General features: G+C 33.3%; 2 protein-coding genes across 2 annotated transcripts; one reads left to right on the top strand and one right to left on the bottom strand.

Annotated features, from left to right (window-relative positions):
- Window positions 1-1,058: 1,058 nt before the first annotated feature.
- LOC112517015 (chromatin remodeling protein SHL-like) lies at window positions 1,059-5,501 on the top strand. The gene is made up of 5 exons (XM_025124309.1): window positions 1,059-1,154; window positions 1,259-1,604; window positions 1,844-1,912; window positions 4,113-4,248; window positions 5,240-5,501. The coding sequence occupies exons 1-5, from the start codon at window positions 1,082-1,084 to the stop codon at window positions 5,264-5,266; spliced, it is 651 nt and encodes a 216-aa protein (XP_024980077.1). The 5' UTR covers window positions 1,059-1,081; the 3' UTR covers window positions 5,267-5,501.
- A 10,476-nt stretch (window positions 5,502-15,977) lies between these two features.
- LOC112516514 (purple acid phosphatase 2-like) lies at window positions 15,978-18,609 on the bottom strand. Its single transcript, XM_025123588.1, has 8 exons — window positions 18,476-18,609; window positions 18,187-18,387; window positions 18,009-18,120; window positions 17,708-17,937; window positions 17,445-17,583; window positions 17,073-17,293; window positions 16,561-16,682; window positions 15,978-16,437 (listed from the first exon to the last, which is right to left on the bottom strand). The coding sequence occupies exons 1-8, from the start codon at window positions 18,530-18,532 to the stop codon at window positions 16,242-16,244; spliced, it is 1,278 nt and encodes a 425-aa protein (XP_024979356.1). The 5' UTR covers window positions 18,533-18,609; the 3' UTR covers window positions 15,978-16,241.
- Between the last annotated feature and the right edge of the window lie 922 nt (window positions 18,610-19,531).

The raw sequence follows: 19,531 nt of genomic DNA on the forward strand, positions 1-19,531 counted from the left end.
TATTTGATTATGTTTATCTGCAGTTAGTTAGACGAATTCAAGTATAGAGCTTTAATAAGYTGTACTTATGCATAATTTACTTGTAATATTAAATTTGAAGTAATATGCATCAATAAACAATACTTCGTGCATAAAAAAATGTTTTTAATAGTATTTTTTTGTCAAATGTTTTATAATATAGTATAGATATGTATTTATTTTATTAATTGTAAATAAAAGACGAAAAGTTTCCTTTAACTGGTGGAGTTTTTGAGAAAAAAAAAAGTTAGATGGAGGAACCGCAAATAAAAGAGATTATAACTATAATAATTAAAAATGTAATTAATTTAAAATAAAAATTAGAGTGATAACAAATGATGATCGTAAGGATCAAAAATATAATTTACTCTTTAATGGATTATAATAATAAAAAAAACATACATCACTGCACTTTGACTGTAATTTATAACTCCATTTTCTCGATGAAAAAAGATTAAGTTACAAAAATTCGTCGTAAAATTTACCAAAATTTTGATATCCACCTCTGTTTTTCAAAATTACGGAAACAATTAAGGTTTCAATCTCATTGCAAAAATCATCCCCGACCATTAAGGCGTTAAATTTGTCCCATTAAACACCACGTTCATGATGCGTATTTTAATTTTATCAAGTTTTTTATTTATTTATTTTTTATCAAACACATGTTTAATGTTTAAGTATAAGTGTTTGGATTTAGAAAAAGATGTCGTAAATTAATCTCCGCTCCACTGTGTAGTCAGGTGTACGATCGAAGAAAAGGTTTACATTTGGGCAAGAAATACGCAAAGAGTAAAGGTTTCTTTAGAGGAGATCATCTCGTTAAAAAAAGACAGAGATCGAAACAACAATAACTTAAACATAAGGACTAAAATAGCAATTAATTACAAACAACAGGGACCAAAATTGTAATGTTAAAAACATAGCGACAAAAACCACAATTTTTAACAAACTACAGGGACAAAAAACGTAATTTACTCCAAGAAAAAAAAAAAAAGACTGGGGAAAAACCTTGTCTCTGATTTTCCATCGTGTTCTTATGTCTGTCTGAAGTCATCATCAGTCCATGGCGAAAGCCCGAGCTACCAGAAAAACCCTAGATTCTTATACCGCCAAAGGAATCAATAAATCAATCAAACGTATCTTCTATCGATTCTCTTTCAATCCATCTTCCATTTTCTCCCGATTTATTCTAACGATTTGGTTTTTTTTTTCATTTTCTTTTCTTACATATCATAATCAGCCGGCGATTGCGTGTTGATGCGACCTTCCGAACCATCGAAGCCGTCGTATGTAGCCAAAGTGGAGAAGATTGAATCGGATGCCAGAGGAGCTAACGTGAAAGTTCACGTACAGTGGTACTATCGACCGGAGGAATCGATCGGCGGACGGAGACAATTTCACGGCATCAAAGAGGTGTTTCTCTCCGATCACCATGATGTGCAGAGTGCTGATACAATCGAAGGAAAGTGTACGGTTCACACTTTCAAAACCTATACAAAGCTTGACGCCGTTGGTAATGAAGATTTTTTTTGCCGATTCGAGTATAATTCCTCCACTGGAGCCTTCAATCCCGATAGAGTGGCCGTGTATGTATACCGTATTTGTTATGTCTTCCATTACTTCTATTTACTTTTCTGATGAATTCTTGCGAAATCATGAATTTCCATTCCCTTCAAATGTATCTTGATTTCGTTATGGTTTCTCTTGTGACTGTTGATTGATTTTGGGATCAAGTGTTCTTCGTAATTTGAGATTGGTATTACTAACTTTAAATATTTGTAGGTATGGGGTTGATTAATTAAACTGGTTTGTGTTAATATGGCAGGTACTGTAAGTGTGAGATGCCTTATAATCCTGATGACTTGATGGTTCAATGCGATGGCTGCACTGATTGGTAGGTTGCGTTTTATGGTAACGATAACGAAAACATAAGGTTGCTAATGTTGCATTTTTTGATCTTCGAGTTAAGTTAAATTCAGTTCCTTTGTTGGAATTCTTGGTGATTGGCTTTTGTATGTTTCCGAATATATCGCATACATGTTATATTTATTGCCTATAAAGATGAGAAATGCCAGCATATATATAGGGATGTTCAGGGGAAAACTTCAAAAAGTTGAAAAACCGGTAACCGTTCATTTGGACTTTATGCACATGTGCATACAAGTAATTGAAGTTGTTTCTTGGTTTTTATACACATGTGCATCACATGTGCATACCGGACAAATTGCTTATAGGTTACTTGTACACACATGTGCATACCATCCAGAGATGAACTGTTACCAGGGTGTTCCTCATTTTTTCATTTTTTTGCGGTTTTCCTCTGAACTTGACCCTATATATAGGGGCTGGTTCAAATAAGAAGAAAAAATATTGTGAGAAGGTAAGGGAAAGTTTAGGGAAGGTTCATATGTGTATACATATATATATATATATATATATATATATATATATATATATATATAGGGTCAAGTTCAGAGGAAACCAAAGGTTTTTCGTGAGACCCGTAAGACCAATTTATATTCATTGATCAACTTTATAAGTGAATGATCTAATGGTTTAAATTGCACGATGGCAATTTTGTGATTATTGAGAAGTCTCGTGGTATTTATGAATGTTTAGATTTTCATATTATAGATCTAATCCAAAGGTTGTGAATTGGTCTTATGGGTCTCACGAAAAACCATTGGTCTCACATGATCCCAAGTCTCTCTCTCTCTCTCTCTATATATATATATATATATATATATCTGCTAAATTATGCGTAAAGTAAGGCATGCTTGGATATGGATGGTTCTCAACTTCTTATCATGCTTGATGAAATAGCATCTCACTATGGTCAAGACTATGAGAGTTACAATATTGCTATACATAATCGGTATTTTTAGTTGACCTACTTGAAGAAATCAAGAAATCTTTAGTAATCACCTTCTTGGCTAAACTTGCTTCTTCCATTAGATGCCCAACTCTAGAAAAGGCAATGAAGCAATTGGATTTAGGCAGAGGAAGTGTGAATCAATGATGGAACACGAAAATTTGTAGTCATAAAGCTTGAGTAATCAACTTTGTACCCAAAGGTCCAACTTGGTAACGTTTTACAGATTGAGAAAGTAGGCTATGTAAGTATATTGGGAAACATGAACGATATTGGAAGGACAAGTGTAGCTATCTCGTCTTATGGAACCAACTTGTGATTGTTGAAATAGTAGCCAAATGTTTTGGCTCTTTTTTGGGTAATGAACTTGTTCAGAATCAGATAAATCTGGGCACTTGCTTTTATCAACTAAAATAGGCCAAAATGGAAGGAACATTCAAAAGAATATTGTGTGAATCGCATCCTGTCACATGATGACATCTAAACACATGATAACGAAGAATTTATAGTCTCAAACTTTATAGTGACCATTAAATTTAGAACTTTTACTTTATAGTGACCATTAAATTTAGAACTTTTACTTGTTCAAATAACAGTTAAGGTGAAGCAGGGTCAGGGACGACGAATCTCTTTATGATAAACAGATCCGTTTTGCAAGTTCGTTATTACGGGTACTCGGGTAGTTCCTACAAAGGATCAGACTAATGACGTATACAATACTTGAATTCTCGTAGGACTAGAAGGGAAGAATATCAATTTGTGTTCTTTGCAACAAGTTGCAGGATTTTAACATATATTTGGTGGAGCAAAAGTTACTGTAGCAGTTAAGATCAAGGATAGGACTTGTACTTCTGAATTCTTATACCACAAACTGGAAATAAACTTATAAGTAGTTCTACATAATCTTTATAGGGTTTTATAGAGAAAGCATCGTATCTGTAGAACCAGCTGGATGAAACAATGTTAGCAGCCATTCGTGTTTTTCTTTCTCGTAGTCCAAAATCTATTATTCTTCCAGAAAATTAAGGTTAGCAAAGGAAAAATAGTCGTGAAAGTTAAGGTCTTATGATGTATGGTTGGTCATCCATCTAGTGTTTTACCAATCGTTATGCCTTGTATTATATTTCAATATTTGGATGACTGATATGGTCTCCATGGTTGTACTTTCGTATTTTACATTGCAAAATAAAATGTTAAATTTTTGTTGTTTATGGATACTCAGGTTTCATCCTGCTTGTATAGACATGGCGCCAGAGCAGGCCAAACAACTTGAGCATTTCTTCTGTCAGAACTGCTCATCTGAAGAGCAAAAGCTGCTCCAAAATTCTCATGCTACTTCTAGACATACAGATTTGAAGGTAACTATATATATATATATATGTGTGTGTGTGTGTGTGTGTGTGTGTGTGTGTGTGTGTGTACATACACACACACAAGTTCCGTGAAAATCTTAGTTTCAATGTTAATGCTTTCGTATTACTCAATTATCTCAAAACATCAAGCTAGGTTTTATATGTTTGAGGATTGCTTGTTGAATTTTTGTCTCGATCGTTGTTTCTCCGTCTATGAAACTTATAATAGAACTCGTTTTGACGTTGGAGGATCAAATACAACATTTTAGTTTTCGGATAGTTTCTTGGAACTTAAAAGACATCTATATTCTCGTAAGCATATGGTGATTTGCTGTTATCTATATGGAAATTTTAGTTCCAATTGTTTTCCCCTCTAGAACTTGAATGTTGCATTAAAATATAAGTGCAATTTGGGAAATAAGGGAAAATGTTATAGCATTTTGGGAAAGAGAGTAAAAATGCAACAAAGAGTATTGGTGTTATGATGTTGTGCAGTAGTAATAGCTAACATGTGTATAAGGGTAGAATGGTAAAATTACGTGCTGTAACTAATTTCTAATCATCTGTTACTAACTGACTAACTATACGGAGATATAATAAGATTGGTAAATTACTATTTTACCCTTGTCAAGTTAAAACTCTAAAACCTTCCACCATATTTTCACCCACCCACCTCACTCTTGCATGTCCTGTCTTGTTTAGTCTCGTCTGCATACCAAACGCACCCTGCATGATCTACATTTTGAACATTCGAACCTCTGGCCCTTTAGCTTCTTTGCAAACCCATTGTGTGTTTATATATACACGTGTGTGTGTGTGTGTGTGTTTATATCTTTACATTTTGTTGATGTTTAGAAAACCATGCATTAGCAGTTGGTTATGAATCTTTATGGATGATTTGCTGTTGGGCGATACCATCTGAGCCCGAATTTAGCATGTAGATACCAAATACGGGTATAAAGTTAAACGAAGCATGAGATGGATTCTGATGTTTCAGGTGGGAACAAAGCGGCGCCGGAGGTGATACACAGCAGCTGTTGAAATATATAAAGCAAGAGAATGGGAGGCAGGGGAGAGCAAGTAACAGAGTGGGGTTAGTAGAAGATGGTCTGATACAGTTATCTGTATGTATGTGTTTCTGAAAAAGTGTTTGTTTATTATGTACTTTAGTGTTGTCATCTAGTTATCTCATATATATATATATAAATATATATATATAGATACATATATGTATGCATGTATGTATAATCTGTTTAACTATCTTAGATGAAGAATAAAAAAAGACAGGTGTAGTTGTTTGTTTGCATATATGCTTAAGTTTACAGGTTTTGAGTAGTGGATTGGCCTCCACTGGGCATCATGAAGGACCAAATCTTGTGCAAACGGTACGCGCTTACCAGACGTCACTTATCTTTTTGGATGGGTATGGTGAGGACACAGAATCTTACCTGGTATGAGGTATAACAAGGATTGATAATCTTATCTGGTTAGCATTTATCTGGTAAGAGATGTTTATCACCAATCCATTCTGATGGTCGGATGTGTTACCAGATAAGATAAACGAGAATCGTGAATCTTGATGGTAAAACGGCCCTAAGACTAGCACGTGATAACGCTCATCCATTTGACCCCTCTTTTTTGCCGTATCCCTATTTGATCGATGATTTTTTAACTCTCTTTAATTAAAATAAAATCTTTGCTAATATTTCTTTGAATTTCTCTCAATCTTGCCATAGTTGCCGGTAGGGGTGTTCAAAAACCCGACCAACCTGATCAATCCAACCCAACCCAACCCAACATGAAATAACTCAACCCGAAGCAACTCGATGTCTAATCGAGTTGTAAAATTTTCAAACCGTAGGTATTGGGTTGCTATTATTTGAATCCAACTCAACCCTATGAACCCAATATCTTTTTATTTCTTGGATTTAATATGATTGTTAAATTTCTATTAATATATACATTAGACGGTTACACTATCACATACGCTCTTCGTGTACACATATTTTCAATCTATTCACATCTTTATATAACTCATTCGTATAACTGTGAACATATATATGTAAATTGAGAAAACAAACTCAATGTGATATATGTAAGAAGTATGGATAAGTTGTTTCAAATGGTTGATGATGAAAAGAAACTATGAGTAGAAAAATAACATATTCAAGGTTAAAAGAATATTTTAATGTACCAAAGTATTAACCCGACCAACCCGTATGGGTTGGATTGGGTTGCACTTTGGGTTAGGTTAAGATTTTTCAAACCGCAAGCATTGGGTTGGGTTGTTCAAATGTATTCAAACCAATCAACCCAATCTATGAGCACCCCTAGTTGCCAGGGTAAGGTTTCCTTATCGGTTTTGTTAAAAAATTTGTTTTTCGAAATAATTTAAATTAAAAAATGGTATCTCACAGTTTTTCCCATTTTCGAACCGCTGGTCATGGTTCTCAAGTTGGCGTATAATAATTTCGTATGTATCAAGTAATTAAATATGATAGATACGACTAAGGGAATCACATGGAATCATTGAATAATGAACTCTCCTTCATCGATGACGAGGAAGGAATCAATATATCGTAAGTCCAATGGATGCCCAAGACATAGATCTGGATTTGTTTGCACTCGCAACGTTTTGTTACGATTGATCTGATTGTATAAAGTGATTTTTAGTAGATGACCATCGACGGTTACAAGTTTTAAACAAGTTTCAAAAGATTGTACGAGTTTTTGAAGTTTTCATCGGCAACCTGATATTTAAGGAAGTATAACTAACCTAAGTGGGGGCAATAATCAATGACCTAGCTAGCGGTATAGGAGCCAACTCGGCATCAACGACTTCGTGCCGCACTGGAGTTATCCAATATATGGTTTCGCACGATTTTGACATGTGTATATCTAGAATTCAACTGAATTTATCAAATGAATAAAATATTATTTGAAATATATAACGTTTTATTTCATTTATAATTTAATACGCTTTTATATAATAAATACTAAATAAAGAAAATATTAGATATTTAAAAAAAAAAAAAACGGGTCTTACATAACTCGTTAACACAATAGGTTGCCATTAACTGATTAAGTAACCATTAATTATAACCAAAACTAAACCGATTCAACCCATTTTCATTTCTAGTTATGGTCGTATTCAAGTTTATAAAATTTAACCATAAGGGTGGTGTTTGATTGGTTTGAGATTGAGCTCTAAAGATCAAAAGTGTTTGGAGGTCTCAGGTTCAAATCTAAGGAGAAATAAAAATCTTCTTGTGGCCACGAAGGTTCAAATACGGTAACTCCAGACTACCAGCAAAACAGGTGGTCGTTTCAAATATGGCGACTCCGAACTACCTGTAAAACAGGGGGTCGCTTTGAGATTAATCAGCTCGTATAGCGAGTTGACATCGAGGTTAATAAAAAAAAGTTTATGAAATTTATATTTTTTAAATTAGTTATTATGTATGAACGGCTCAATTGCATCAAAAAAAAAGTAATTCACTTTTATAAACTTTATACTTTTATAAATTTATATTTAAAAGATACTTTTAGAGTTCATGATAATGAACGCCAGAGTTGGAAAGAAAATCTAAAGAAGTCAAATGGCTTCTCGTGATAGATAAGGACAAAGGACAAAGTTCATAGAAAGAATGAGGTTGTTTGTTTTTCTCTTAATAGTTTTATTAAGAGGCAACATCTGAATCGTTAAGAGGTGAATCTTGTTTGGTAAAAAAAAATATGTTTCTTAATGGTTCTAAAACCCTCTGAATGATTTTGTAACCTGAATATCCCTTAACCATTAAGAGCCCTAATTTCGTTGTACACAATTATCAAATAATTATATTTCATTTTGCATTATATCATGAGAGCCTATTAATCATTCTGACCACTTAATCATTCTGTACCAAACCATTTAGTAATTGCCAAACAACCCCGAAACTTCATAAAATTGAATTTGGTAGAATTGTAATATATAAAAAAAACGTTTACTTTAAAAGAATCGCAATTAATTTAATCACGCGTTTAATTGGTAGAAATTAGAACGGAATCTTGCAAAACAAATGGAATACAGGTGGGATGGGGGTCGTGAGAATGGTGGGTGGCGGTGTGATGGTGATAGTAGCAGCATGGTGGTGGTGGTGGTGGTGGTGGTGGTGGTGGGGTGGGGGTGGCGGCTGTGACGGCAAAGTTGTAAAGAATTTGTCATTCCAATCCGGGATGTGTGGGTGGCGGTTATGGCAAAGACGTGTAGTGGCAGCAATGAAGGTTGGTTGTCGTGGGTAGGTAGGGGTGGGGCGGGCGGTGACAATNTGTGTGTGTGTGTGTGTGTGTGTGTGTGTGTGTGTGTGTACATACACACACACAAGTTCCGTGAAAATCTTAGTTTCAATGTTAATGCTTTCGTATTACTCAATTATCTCAAAACATCAAGCTAGGTTTTATATGTTTGAGGATTGCTTGTTGAATTTTTGTCTCGATCGTTGTTTCTCCGTCTATGAAACTTATAATAGAACTCGTTTTGACGTTGGAGGATCAAATACAACATTTTAGTTTTCGGATAGTTTCTTGGAACTTAAAAGACATCTATATTCTCGTAAGCATATGGTGATTTGCTGTTATCTATATGGAAATTTTAGTTCCAATTGTTTTCCCCTCTAGAACTTGAATGTTGCATTAAAATATAAGTGCAATTTGGGAAATAAGGGAAAATGTTATAGCATTTTGGGAAAGAGAGTAAAAATGCAACAAAGAGTATTGGTGTTATGATGTTGTGCAGTAGTAATAGCTAACATGTGTATAAGGGTAGAATGGTAAAATTACGTGCTGTAACTAATTTCTAATCATCTGTTACTAACTGACTAACTATACGGAGATATAATAAGATTGGTAAATTACTATTTTACCCTTGTCAAGTTAAAACTCTAAAACCTTCCACCATATTTTCACCCACCCACCTCACTCTTGCATGTCCTGTCTTGTTTAGTCTCGTCTGCATACCAAACGCACCCTGCATGATCTACATTTTGAACATTCGAACCTCTGGCCCTTTAGCTTCTTTGCAAACCCATTGTGTGTTTATATATACACGTGTGTGTGTGTGTGTGTGTTTATATCTTTACATTTTGTTGATGTTTAGAAAACCATGCATTAGCAGTTGGTTATGAATCTTTATGGATGATTTGCTGTTGGGCGATACCATCTGAGCCCGAATTTAGCATGTAGATACCAAATACGGGTATAAAGTTAAACGAAGCATGAGATGGATTCTGATGTTTCAGGTGGGAACAAAGCGGCGCCGGAGGTGATACACAGCAGCTGTTGAAATATATAAAGCAAGAGAATGGGAGGCAGGGGAGAGCAAGTAACAGAGTGGGGTTAGTAGAAGATGGTCTGATACAGTTATCTGTATGTATGTGTTTCTGAAAAAGTGTTTGTTTATTATGTACTTTAGTGTTGTCATCTAGTTATCTCATATATATATATATAAATATATATATATAGATACATATATGTATGCATGTATGTATAATCTGTTTAACTATCTTAGATGAAGAATAAAAAAAGACAGGTGTAGTTGTTTGTTTGCATATATGCTTAAGTTTACAGGTTTTGAGTAGTGGATTGGCCTCCACTGGGCATCATGAAGGACCAAATCTTGTGCAAACGGTACGCGCTTACCAGACGTCACTTATCTTTTTGGATGGGTATGGTGAGGACACAGAATCTTACCTGGTATGAGGTATAACAAGGATTGATAATCTTATCTGGTTAGCATTTATCTGGTAAGAGATGTTTATCACCAATCCATTCTGATGGTCGGATGTGTTACCAGATAAGATAAACGAGAATCGTGAATCTTGATGGTAAAACGGCCCTAAGACTAGCACGTGATAACGCTCATCCATTTGACCCCTCTTTTTTGCCGTATCCCTATTTGATCGATGATTTTTTAACTCTCTTTAATTAAAATAAAATCTTTGCTAATATTTCTTTGAATTTCTCTCAATCTTGCCATAGTTGCCGGTAGGGGTGTTCAAAAACCCGACCAACCTGATCAATCCAACCCAACCCAACCCAACATGAAATAACTCAACCCGAAGCAACTCGATGTCTAATCGAGTTGTAAAATTTTCAAACCGTAGGTATTGGGTTGCTATTATTTGAATCCAACTCAACCCTATGAACCCAATATCTTTTTATTTCTTGGATTTAATATGATTGTTAAATTTCTATTAATATATACATTAGACGGTTACACTATCACATACGCTCTTCGTGTACACATATTTTCAATCTATTCACATCTTTATATAACTCATTCGTATAACTGTGAACATATATATGTAAATTGAGAAAACAAACTCAATGTGATATATGTAAGAAGTATGGATAAGTTGTTTCAAATGGTTGATGATGAAAAGAAACTATGAGTAGAAAAATAACATATTCAAGGTTAAAAGAATATTTTAATGTACCAAAGTATTAACCCGACCAACCCGTATGGGTTGGATTGGGTTGCACTTTGGGTTAGGTTAAGATTTTTCAAACCGCAAGCATTGGGTTGGGTTGTTCAAATGTATTCAAACCAATCAACCCAATCTATGAGCACCCCTAGTTGCCAGGGTAAGGTTTCCTTATCGGTTTTGTTAAAAAATTTGTTTTTCGAAATAATTTAAATTAAAAAATGGTATCTCACAGTTTTTCCCATTTTCGAACCGCTGGTCATGGTTCTCAAGTTGGCGTATAATAATTTCGTATGTATCAAGTAATTAAATATGATAGATACGACTAAGGGAATCACATGGAATCATTGAATAATGAACTCTCCTTCATCGATGACGAGGAAGGAATCAATATATCGTAAGTCCAATGGATGCCCAAGACATAGATCTGGATTTGTTTGCACTCGCAACGTTTTGTTACGATTGATCTGATTGTATAAAGTGATTTTTAGTAGATGACCATCGACGGTTACAAGTTTTAAACAAGTTTCAAAAGATTGTACGAGTTTTTGAAGTTTTCATCGGCAACCTGATATTTAAGGAAGTATAACTAACCTAAGTGGGGGCAATAATCAATGACCTAGCTAGCGGTATAGGAGCCAACTCGGCATCAACGACTTCGTGCCGCACTGGAGTTATCCAATATATGGTTTCGCACGATTTTGACATGTGTATATCTAGAATTCAACTGAATTTATCAAATGAATAAAATATTATTTGAAATATATAACGTTTTATTTCATTTATAATTTAATACGCTTTTATATAATAAATACTAAATAAAGAAAATATTAGATATTTAAAAAAAAAAAAAACGGGTCTTACATAACTCGTTAACACAATAGGTTGCCATTAACTGATTAAGTAACCATTAATTATAACCAAAACTAAACCGATTCAACCCATTTTCATTTCTAGTTATGGTCGTATTCAAGTTTATAAAATTTAACCATAAGGGTGGTGTTTGATTGGTTTGAGATTGAGCTCTAAAGATCAAAAGTGTTTGGAGGTCTCAGGTTCAAATCTAAGGAGAAATAAAAATCTTCTTGTGGCCACGAAGGTTCAAATACGGTAACTCCAGACTACCAGCAAAACAGGTGGTCGTTTCAAATATGGCGACTCCGAACTACCTGTAAAACAGGGGGTCGCTTTGAGATTAATCAGCTCGTATAGCGAGTTGACATCGAGGTTAATAAAAAAAAGTTTATGAAATTTATATTTTTTAAATTAGTTATTATGTATGAACGGCTCAATTGCATCAAAAAAAAAGTAATTCACTTTTATAAACTTTATACTTTTATAAATTTATATTTAAAAGATACTTTTAGAGTTCATGATAATGAACGCCAGAGTTGGAAAGAAAATCTAAAGAAGTCAAATGGCTTCTCGTGATAGATAAGGACAAAGGACAAAGTTCATAGAAAGAATGAGGTTGTTTGTTTTTCTCTTAATAGTTTTATTAAGAGGCAACATCTGAATCGTTAAGAGGTGAATCTTGTTTGGTAAAAAAAAATATGTTTCTTAATGGTTCTAAAACCCTCTGAATGATTTTGTAACCTGAATATCCCTTAACCATTAAGAGCCCTAATTTCGTTGTACACAATTATCAAATAATTATATTTCATTTTGCATTATATCATGAGAGCCTATTAATCATTCTGACCACTTAATCATTCTGTACCAAACCATTTAGTAATTGCCAAACAACCCCGAAACTTCATAAAATTGAATTTGGTAGAATTGTAATATATAAAAAAAACGTTTACTTTAAAAGAATCGCAATTAATTTAATCACGCGTTTAATTGGTAGAAATTAGAACGGAATCTTGCAAAACAAATGGAATACAGGTGGGATGGGGGTCGTGAGAATGGTGGGTGGCGGTGTGATGGTGATAGTAGCAGCATGGTGGTGGTGGTGGTGGTGGTGGTGGTGGTGGTGGAGGGGTGGGCGTAGGGAGGTGGTGGTTGTAAAGAATTTGTCATTCCAATCCCATCAAATTTTTTCGAATTCTGCGAACCAAACAATCTCTCATACAATGTTAAGGTCGTGTTTCGTATTGCCCGATTGTATTGGATTTGAGAAATTGAATTCTATTCGAATCCAACGTCTGTTTTGAAGGATTTTATGGATTTGAAATCCCGGATTTCATTGAAATCCCGGATTTCATTGAAATCCCACAGGGTGGTTGGTATTTCGTAGGATTTCGTATGCATAAATGTTTTTGTCAATATTAAACATTTGTTTTGTAACAATTAGTTAATAAAACGATGATTTAATTATTTTTATAATTTATTTTTTAATAATGAAACATATTTACATTCCAAATTTCAATAAACCAATCACACGAAATATTCAAATCCTTCCAAATCCCTTCAATTTCAAATTCTTCCACGAAATCTAAATCACTCAAAATTATTCCATTAAACCAAACGCCCATAAATGTAATTTTGTCTACTAATATCAAGACTTACTTTTACATTTTCAATATATGATTTGATCTGAGTATGACATAAACAAGGGTGCATATAACAACATTCGACAATTGTGGATTTGATCATGTTAAATCAAAGGACCATTTTTGTTTTTTGTTTTTTTTTCCAATAAAAAAAGTAAAAACAATATTTTTATACAGGAAAAGTTAAAAAAAACTCAACAAACTTTCTTATTTTATATGGTTTAATGTCTAAACTATTTTTTCAAATGAAAAAAACCATTAAACTTTCTCATTTTGAATGATTAAGTTCTTAAACTATTTTTTTAAATTAAAAACCATTAATTTTTTTATTTTGATTGATTAAGTCACTAAACATTTTTTTAATAAATACAACATGACATTTTCAAACATTTTTTTTAATAAATACAACATGACATTTTCAAAAATTAGTTACCTACATTCTTTTAACCCAAAAAATTACATTAACCGACTACTAAAAGTTTCATGATTTATTTATTTATTTTTAAAAAAATCATGGTCTTAATCATTCAAAATCTGAAAATTTAATGGTTTTTTCATTCAAAAAAATAGTTCACGTATTTAATCAATCAAAATGAAAAAGTTCAATGATATTTTCATTCAAAATATAGTTTAAGGATTAAACCATTCAAAATGAGAAACTTTGTTGATTTTTTTTTGTACTTTTACATTTTTATATACACACAAATATATATTATATATATATATACATATATATATATACATATATATATATATACATATATATATATATATATATGGAGAATCAAACAAGAATGATACCTATTTAAAATAATACGAAAATAATTTTAAGTCAATCATTTCATTAAATAATATCTTCAATAATTAATTCACAAAAAAGATATAAAAATAATTTAGTTATATAAAAGCTATTTAAAGTATTTACTTAAGATTTTATTCTTACGTATTTATAATTTTAATATGATTTAATTTTTTATTTAAAACAATATTTTATATTTAATACATTTTAAATCGGCTGTATTTAGTTTTTTATTTAAACAATTCATTTGTTAAAGCAATATTTTAAAAATTAAAGTTTTTTTTTTGTTAAAATCATACGTGATTCACAATTAATTAATTTTTTTCATATATCAATTAATTAATATTATATATAACTTACATTTCTTTTATATCATAATCAATATCATATATGATATATTGACGGAAATTAGCGATTCTATTTTAGAAAAAAACGTCGATTAATTATGGATATTACATGTGATTTTTGATAAAAATTGTAAAAAAATCTTAAATAAAATACTTCAATAAAATGAATATTTTAAATAAAAAACTAAATCACACTTATTTAAAATATTTTAAAAAACAATAACTAAATAAATAATCATGTTTAAATCACGAAACTTATAAATAAATAAAAAATCATGAATAAGTACTTTAATTAAATTTATTAAATAATTTTTATATAAATAAATAACTTTCCATATATACTCTGTATGTAACAGATGTCATATATGTCATTTTGGATGATTTTTAAAAAAAAATTATTTAAAATATTATTTAATAAAATGATTGTCACAGAATTATTTTATTATTCTAATAAATAAGTATCATTCTCGTTTGTCAACATGTCACAACTTTCACATAATATAATAAACATCTACAAGACTACAACATATCAGTAAATGTGACATGAATGTTATCATTATCACACGATATAACATAATACTATAATAAAATGACACATTCAGGGGTTATTTATCAAAACATTTATCAGATAAAAGTTTATCAGCAAAAGCATAATTCACACTTACCATATAGGGTAACATTTTTTTCCATCAAAATTAACATCCACCTATTTGATCAACTAGTGGAACAAGTGACGGGACCCAGATTTTTAGCGGGTGCACATTTATTGAATCAAAAGCTTGTAAAGTTGCTCGATTTGTTATTAGCTGAATTCCACCGTTTCGAAGGAATTTTTAAGCTTTTCAGTTGAATTCAAGAGAATTTTACGTTTTTTGGTTGATTTTAAGAGGTTTTTCTTAAAAAATTTGGTTGATTTCAATTGATTTTCGGTCTTTTTGGTTGAACTCGAGAGAAAATTGTCAGTTTTTTGGTTGATTTCAAGAGAGTTTTTCAGTTTTTTTGGTTGACGTTTCTTACATTTTCTAATATCAAAAAAGCTTCGCTCAGAGTTTAATGAATCCTTACTCGAACACGAGTTTAATGGGTCCATGTTTTTACCCAATTTAAAGGGGATTTTTCATCACTAATTGATACATGCTCTCTTAGTATTTTTTTATTAACTTGAATATCCAAGCCGCTATGCAAGTCTACTAATCTCAGGACAACTACTTGCTTTACAGATAAACCAGAGTCACCGCCTTTGAACCTTCGTGGCCATAAGAGTATTTTTATTACTTATTGGGTTTGAATCTGAGACCTCATGGTACTTTTGACCTTTAGAATCAAGCTCAAACCAATCAGACACCACCCTTGTGGTTTATGCTCTCTTAAGTTTATCGCTCATATCAATGTCTTGTATTTCTTTAATTATTTGTTTGATTCTTAGAAGCTCAAAATCAGATAGTAAAAACAGTTACCCAAACAACAAACATATATCTTACTTAAGATAACCAAAAGCTATTTTAACTCATCAACTGTAATCCTTGGTCTTCTAGGAGATCAAAAGTTCAAACATCATCAAATATAAAGAAGGTACGTAAATTTATTTGTTGCATTTATCGTGTATATATACTTTTAAAAAAACAAACAATAATAAAATAAAACCCAAAACCATATTATTAAGATAGACGGTTGTGGTCAAAAGGTGGTGGTCCAATATGGAAAGGTGGTGCACCCGTAGTGGACCAGAATCTGGTGCTAGTGCCAACCCCCTTTAATAATTCACATAAAAACCAACCATTTTCTCAAAATTATAACTCATTCGTAAATTAAATTCACAGCTTAATTGCATAAAAATGACTCTAATCTCGTTATCATCGATTCTAGCCTCGAAAAAGTGTCCAATTCCTCCATTTGTTTAGTTTTTGGTTGTAGAATCGTCGATCGGATGCCAATATCGATTGAAAAACGTCACCGAGTCGGCTCGAACGGCAAACCCGTCTGCATTGCGGTGCCAACCATAGTAAGCATGTGTCCGATTCTTGATCTCTAACATTGCGTGACCAAAACTCGCTTCTCGGAATGCCGAGTACTTTGGTTGCGGCATCGTCATACTGCATTTTCGTGGAGATAGAACATTAGGATGGATTCGATTACCTTTTTCCACTTGTTTAAATTCCGATAAAATAATATTCGGATAAATGTGAAAAACCATCGAGATTCGAAATTAATCTCACTTGTTTGCTAAGCCTTCAATGTTTCCACCATCGCCGATGGTTATATATACGGGGGCGGATTGGTCGTGAACCGGAGTGCATTCCCCGTTCACGATGTTATAAGCAATATTCGACACACGCTCCTGCATAATAATTTGACAAAATTAAAAAACAAAAACACCCGCAATACCTCATATATGTGCAACGCTATAACCCAGTTCTGATACCATGAGAAGATATATGGAACCCCTTTAGATTCCGGGAAATTTACAGAAATAGCCAAAACTCACGGGTGGTTTCACTGTTTAGCCATTTTCTGACCTAAATTCACTTTTTAGCCAATCCTTACGTGCTTGCACATATACATAAGGATTGGTTTTTGACAAAAAAAAAAAAAAAAAAAACAGAATCCTTAAGCATATGCGTAAGGTTTTCTGCATAAGGATTCTACTATAATCTGGTTTATAGCGAAATCTTTAAGCAGAAAGGTTACACATATGCGTAAGAATTCTGTTTTGGTTTTAAGAGCTTACCGAGCGTTCATAAGCATGAACGTGACCAGCAAACACGAGATCGACTTTGTATTGCACGAACCACGGCTCAAACATGACTCTCATGGTTTCACCTTCCATGTAATGGTAACTGTTACTATTGTACCATGGCGAATGCATGAGAACAATCAACCACGGTGTTTCACTTCTGTTCACCTTCGGTAGCTCTTGCCAGAGCCATTGGTATTGCGGCGTGTACATACCTACACACAAGAAACCGCGTTATATAAACCAAACTGATTCAAACAAACCCAGTATATCCCGCAGCCCTAGGCGGGGCCTAGCAAAAGACATGTTTTTTCATAAAGTTATTAACTTTGAATCATCAAAAAAGCTCGAGAACCGAGTTTGTACCGTAAGCCGAGTACGAAGACAATACGATAATGTATGCGGACGCCCGCTTGATCGAATACCAAAGTGGATCCGTGCTTCCGGATGCTTGAAAGGGTGTCCGATACCGATGAAGAAAGGGCTTAAATGGCTTCTTTTCACCCTGCATCAAAAATTCAAAATATGTCAACAACAATTTTGAATTTTCCCGCATAATTTCTTTGATCAGAATCGTTGTTTCTTCGATGATTGATCTGATTTTGAACGAAATCGAATGAGCTACTTACGATACTGGGCTCGTAATCGAGCTCGTGATTGCCAGCGGTCCAAATCCATGGCTGAAACGCCGTACTCCGTTCGACGAACCTCCCCCAAGTGTCCCATCTCCTATTGTCATGGAACTCATAGTGATCGGCATACGACAGATCGCCGACATACAACACGGCTTGCCCTTTCACCGGGTTCATTTCATAATGCGTAAGTGTGAGATTTGAATCGTAAGTTTGGCCAAGATCCCCTGCACAAATTCCGGTCATTTTCCTGCTGATCACCGGAAATACATCGAGATAATTCGACTTAAAGGCTTACCGATGAGTCCGAAAGTGTACGGAACATCAGGTCCGACGGCCGGAGGAGTTCTGAACCAGAACCTCCTTACCGTTGGACGGGTTCCGATCTCGTAATAGTACTTTGTATCAAACTGCATTAAAACAAATTCAAATTAAACCATGGGTCGAAATTTAAACAATCGAATTCGAAATCCTACCTTCAAATGCTTGATGGTGCAATGATGAATGAATCCAGATGTGTAGTTATAATACTTATAAATAGTGACCCTGGCGGTGGCGTGGTGTTTCCGGTGGCTACGTGCGGCCCAATAAACGACGGTTTCAGAACCAGGTTCGTTTTGAGTCACCCAAGACACTATCACTGCTCTTCCCACATGATCCCCTTGAGTTATATGCACCTGCCATTAACGCACAACTTTCAAAACTTGAAAGCACAAAATACAATCAAAACGTTAATGGGGTTTTAGGGTAAAGCAAGAGTACTACCTGCTGAGGAGCATTGTAGCCAGAAGGAAGAGCGAATACATCACTATCGAAAGGCATATCGATGGATTTAGCTTCTTTCCTAAGAAAAGAGCTTGTAATTCCGCCATTGCAGAATGAAGCTCCAGTTAAGATTAGAAGAAAGAAGCAGATCCGAAACCCCATTTGAGGAATCGAAAACAGAGGAGATGGTGATGGATTTGAGAAGAGAATGCATCGTATATAAAGGGGGAGATGAGATTGAACCTTGAAGTCAACAGATTTAGAATTATATTCGGAAGATAGATATCTAATCCAACAAATCGTACGAGAATATATTTTATTTTTGGTTTCAGAAAAGACGCCAAAATTATCTCAAAAAAATGGACATAAATTTGTTTTGAATGGGATTCCAAACTCAGCCTCCAAATTAAATAAAAAGGTAAATTTGGTTTTTGTTGCTTAGTAAATCACTCTCATTTATTATTAGGTACAAGATAAAAAAGGGGAAAAAATTGAAGAGATTCCCACTCATTTAAGAAAAAAATTTAACCGACGGATTAAATCTGGATGTTTTTGTAAATCATGATGGTCATCTAGTAATTTAGAAATTGTAGAGTGTGATTGGTATACTGGATATGACATGACATGACATAACAGAACATGGATCTCTTTTCCACATTCGACGGTACCTTTATGTGGACACACAGAAACATAGTTGATCCTTATCTTATGGAACATGATGGAACGAACATATCTATATTATATTATAAAATATTTGACAAAAACTCTTAAATACCATTTTTTATATACGAAGTATTGTTTATTGATGCATATTACTTAAAATTCAAGATTACGAGTAATTTTGCGTAAGTACAACTTATTAAAACTTAATTTTTAAATTCGTGTAACTATCTACTGATAAACATAATCAAATATATAATAAATATTTATTTTAAATATAGAAAATCTAATCTATACTATATTATAAAGTATTTGACAAAAACTTTTAAAAATTATTTTGTATGCATGCAGTACTGTTTATTATGCATATTACTTAAAATTCAAGATTACAAGTGA

This window comes from Cynara cardunculus, assembly GCF_001531365.2.
Source record: "Cynara cardunculus var. scolymus isolate 2C chromosome LG 8, CcrdV1, whole genome shotgun sequence".
Taxonomy (NCBI): domain Eukaryota; kingdom Viridiplantae; phylum Streptophyta; class Magnoliopsida; order Asterales; family Asteraceae; genus Cynara; species Cynara cardunculus.

Bases quoted from the DNA above. Each gene is read 5' to 3' on its own strand.
- LOC112517015 (XM_025124309.1), top strand. From the start codon at position 1,082: ATGGCGAAAGCCCGAGCTACCAGAAAAACCCTAGATTCTTATACCGCC. The intron at 1,605-1,843 runs GTATGTATACCG...TTAATATGGCAG, and splicing joins AATCCCGATAGAGTGGCCGT to GTACTGTAAGTGTGAGATGC. The intron at 4,249-5,239 runs GTAACTATATAT...CTGATGTTTCAG, and splicing joins CTAGACATACAGATTTGAAG to GTGGGAACAAAGCGGCGCCG.
- LOC112516514 (XM_025123588.1), bottom strand. From the start codon at position 18,532: ATGCCTTTCGATAGTGATGTATTCGCTCTTCCTTCTGGCTACAATGCT. The intron at 18,388-18,475 runs GTAGTACTCTTG...CGTTAATGGCAG, and splicing joins GCTACAATGCTCCTCAGCAG to GTGCATATAACTCAAGGGGA. The intron at 17,294-17,444 runs GTACAAACTCGG...TCTTGTGTGTAG, and splicing joins GTCTTCGTACTCGGCTTACG to GTATGTACACGCCGCAATAC.